Source organism: Oreochromis aureus, linkage group 3, assembly GCF_013358895.1.
Source record: "Oreochromis aureus strain Israel breed Guangdong linkage group 3, ZZ_aureus, whole genome shotgun sequence".
NCBI classification, from domain to species: Eukaryota; Metazoa; Chordata; class Actinopteri; order Cichliformes; family Cichlidae; genus Oreochromis; species Oreochromis aureus.
Window position 1 is genome coordinate 41,858,789 of NC_052944.1, and position 3,640 is coordinate 41,862,428.

General features: G+C 44.1%; 1 protein-coding gene across 1 annotated transcript; it reads right to left on the bottom strand.

Moving 5' to 3' along the window:
- Window positions 1-866: 866 nt before the first annotated feature.
- LOC120433748 (circumsporozoite protein-like) lies at window positions 867-1,247 on the bottom strand. The gene has a single exon (XM_039600577.1). The coding sequence runs from the start codon at window positions 1,245-1,247 to the stop codon at window positions 867-869; it is 381 nt and encodes a 126-aa protein (XP_039456511.1).
- Between the last annotated feature and the right edge of the window lie 2,393 nt (window positions 1,248-3,640).

Here is a 3,640-nt window from a genome sequence, read left to right on the forward strand (position 1 = left end):
GGCTGAGTTCTTCCTCCACCTCTCCTATACCTCCCCCACCTGCAGAGTGAGTTCCTGGAGAGAGGAGAGCTCCTGCAAGATGTAACAGCCTCCCCCACAGAAGAACTTAAATATTAAGAGCTTAAATATGTTTCTTTAAGCAAGTTCTTCATGACTTCTTTTTTGGAAATCAAAATATGGTCACCCTACCCTACCCTGCAGCTGTTTCTGACCTCGCTGGAGGCTCAGGTGAGCCCGTCCAGCAGTTTTCTTCAGGTTCCGTGGGCTCAGAAAACCTAGCTCAGCCATCTGCTCATCCACCACCTCACCCACCATTACTACACTCATTACAGCAGTCAGTACATCTTAAGCTTCTGTCCATAGCTCAAACATTAGCCCACGTATCTACTCAGTTACCTGCTCAGCCATCTTCTCCACCACCAGCCCTATTCACACCTGAACCATTACTTCAGTCGCCATTAGTAGTTCAATCTCCTGCAGCTCAGTCACCCTTAGTTCAGTCCTCAGTAGCTCTGTCGCACATCCAGTCGGCCATTCGGCTACATAATCAGCCAGGGGTCCCAATACCTTCTGGCCTTGCATTTGCTCCTGCTGGAGGTTCGAGTGAGCCAATCCAGCACTCCGCTGTCAGTCTCCGCTGGCAGTTCAAGAGAAATGTTTCAGCCGTCTGCCTCTGCTGCAGGGTCCGAGGGCCCTGTTCAGCCTTTGTCAGTATTTGCTGCAGGGTCCGAGGGCCCTGTTCAGCCTTTGTCAGTATTTGCTGCAGGGTCCGAGGGCCCTGTTCAGCCTTTGTCAGTATTCGCTGGAGGGTCCGAAGAATCGCTTCAGCACCACCTCGGGTCTGCTGACGGCTCTGGTGAGTCTGGTCAACCACCACCTGCGGCTTTCACACCGTCAAATGCAGCGCCGCCATGTGATCCATCATCTGCGGATTCCATGCCATCGCCTGCAGCGCCGCCGATGGCATGTGATCCATCATCTGCGGATTCCATGCCATCGCCTGCAGCGCCGCCGATGGCATGTGATCCATCATCTGCGGATTCCATGCCATCGCCTGCAGCGCCGCCACCTGATCCATCGCGTGCGGCTTCCATGCCGTCGCCTGCAGCGCCACCACCTGATCTATTGGCTCCACGTGGTCGCATCCGAAACTGCCTTGCCCACACTGCCGCTGGCTCCGCGGTCGGCCTCCTGACCTGCTCCATCGCCACCGCTGGCTCCGTGGTTGGCCTCCTGACCTGCTCCATCGCGGTATCTGGCTTCGCGGTCGATATTTTGGACTATTGTGTTGTCAACCTCCGGGCCGGCCCCCTGAACTTTTTTGGAACTGTTTTCCTGGTTTTTGTTTGGTTGCTTTCTGGCCTCTCTTGTTCCCTGTTTTTGAAGTCTGGCTCCTTGTGTTTTGTTCGTTTTGTTTCTTTACTTTGAAGGTCCATGTCTTATGTTAATGTGTCTGGTTTTGCTCCCCTTGTCTCGTTAGCCCTGATTTGCCCCAGCTGTGTTTCCCTCCTGTCTCTCATTCCCTGATTGCTCCCTCTGTGTATCTTAGCCCTGTGTTTTCTTTGGTCTATGTTGCGATCTGCCCATTCATGCTGTGTGTTCTGTCTGCCTGAGTTTATTCTTTGTATTTTCGAAGTTTGTTACTTTTGAGTTCAGCATTAAAGCTGTTTTTTGAGTTGACGTTTTGTCTCCGGAGTCTGCACTTTGGGTCCTCCCTTTCACCACTCCTGCCTGCACACAGCCTCAACATGACACCCTCATTTATCACATTGGATTTGTCTGTCATCCATTTTTTTAAATATATATATGCAAATAATACATGCAGAGACAGAAAGAGATAGAGGTGGACTGCAATATTTTGGCTAATACAATACAGACACCACAGAGGCAAGATACAGGAAAAGTAAGCTCAGACAAAACACAGATAAGGTTTGTGTGTTATTTCTTTGTTTTACATTTTATTTTGTGCATTTTTAAAGAGTTCTTTTAACATCACAGAAGACATGAAACTTGCTACATAGTGTGTATACTGTATACAGTGTGAAAAACAATGGTCATTAAAAACTTGAGATAGTGAGGTTTGCATATTCTCTTTGGTATGTAGGCATTATCTAATCAGGTGAATTCTGGTTGATACAGTTAAAAATTTGTTCTTTACTTGACTGGTGGGAGGTTTTAAACTTAAAACTGCATGTAATCATATTATTCACCCATGTAGACAACAAAAAAAATCTAAAATCTTCAAAACAGGTTCACTGCAGTTTTTGTACCATATATATTTTATCTATTATTTATTTTCTATTATCTTGATAAAAATGTTGTGTTCTTACACGTTTCTATGAATTAATTTCTCCTCCTGATTTACATTTCCCTGAATGCAATGCAAATAATTGTTCCCCAGTCTGATCTCATGCAAAATATGAAATCGTTGAGAACAGTAAATGCATTTGCTGGACAACAAGTCACTCACACTGTAGACAACAGTTTCACCAGTCACTCATGGGACAGGTTTCTTTTTACATTTCAATTGCATCATTGCCTTTTACGAAAAACTACTTTGGTTTTTTTGTTATGATACTATTTTCTATTTTGTTATTCCTAACCAACAAACCATTTTCTGATCACTCTCAATACTTTTCTATCTCTGTTCCTTGTTCGGTATTTTATGTTAGGCCCCTATATTAAGTACTGTGTGTTAGTAGCAATATTAATCTTGTATACAGAGTCTTATTTTTGGAAAGTGCACTGTGTCATTGCCACAAATCTATTTGTGCCAGAAAACATTACAATGCATTCAAATATAAAACACCGAACGTACCTTCACTTGAAAAAATGAATCAAACAGGAAACTATTAACTTATTAAAAATGCACCTTGGAGAATACAAAAAAAGATTCATACCATGACATACAGTTTTACCAGTTTTTGTACCAGAGGTGATGTCACTTTTCAAGAAAAATGTAAAGTTTCAATTTATACATCTGATCTACTTGTGAGTCACGTTGCTTTTCTTTCTCTTCCAGACATGCCAACCAACTCCTCATCCTCCAACAACTCTCTCTCTCAGCCACCCTCTTCACTGGTGATGTCTAACCATCTATTATACATCAACTGCCTCACCACCAGACCCGGTTCTTTCATCTTCACAGCATATCTTCCTTTCAACATTCTCCTGTTTCCTCTTTGCATCCTCATCCTCCAACAATGGTGGAGAAAGCGCTGCACCTCCTCAGCAGTCGCGATGAGTCACTCTGACAGCTTCACCTATCATGTGGTTATCATGGAGCTGATTTGTAACTTGGGATGTATTTTCACCATTTATGGTATCAATTCACATGATTCAAGCGTAATCATTGTGGGTTCCTATCTTTTTACTTTCACCTGGTTAGGAGAGACATTCTTCCATATCCTGACCTCTGTGGAGCACTATCTGGCTGTCGTTTATCCCATCACCTACGTTAGTCTGAAATATGAAAGAGGGGTCAGAATCAGAAATATCTGCATTGGCTGCATTTGGCTGCTTTGCTGTGTGGGGACAGCTCTGGTAGTGAATATGGACTTTGTCCTAAACCTGATGTTTAGCCTTGTGGTGTTATGTTTCATCATCAACTCCTTCTGCAGCCTTTCTGTTCTCTACATTT

Excerpts from the sequence above, each read along its gene's own strand:
- LOC120433748 (XM_039600577.1), bottom strand. The coding sequence starts at position 1,247 with ATGGAGCAGGTCAGGAGGCCAACCACGGAGCCAGCGGTGGCGATGGAG.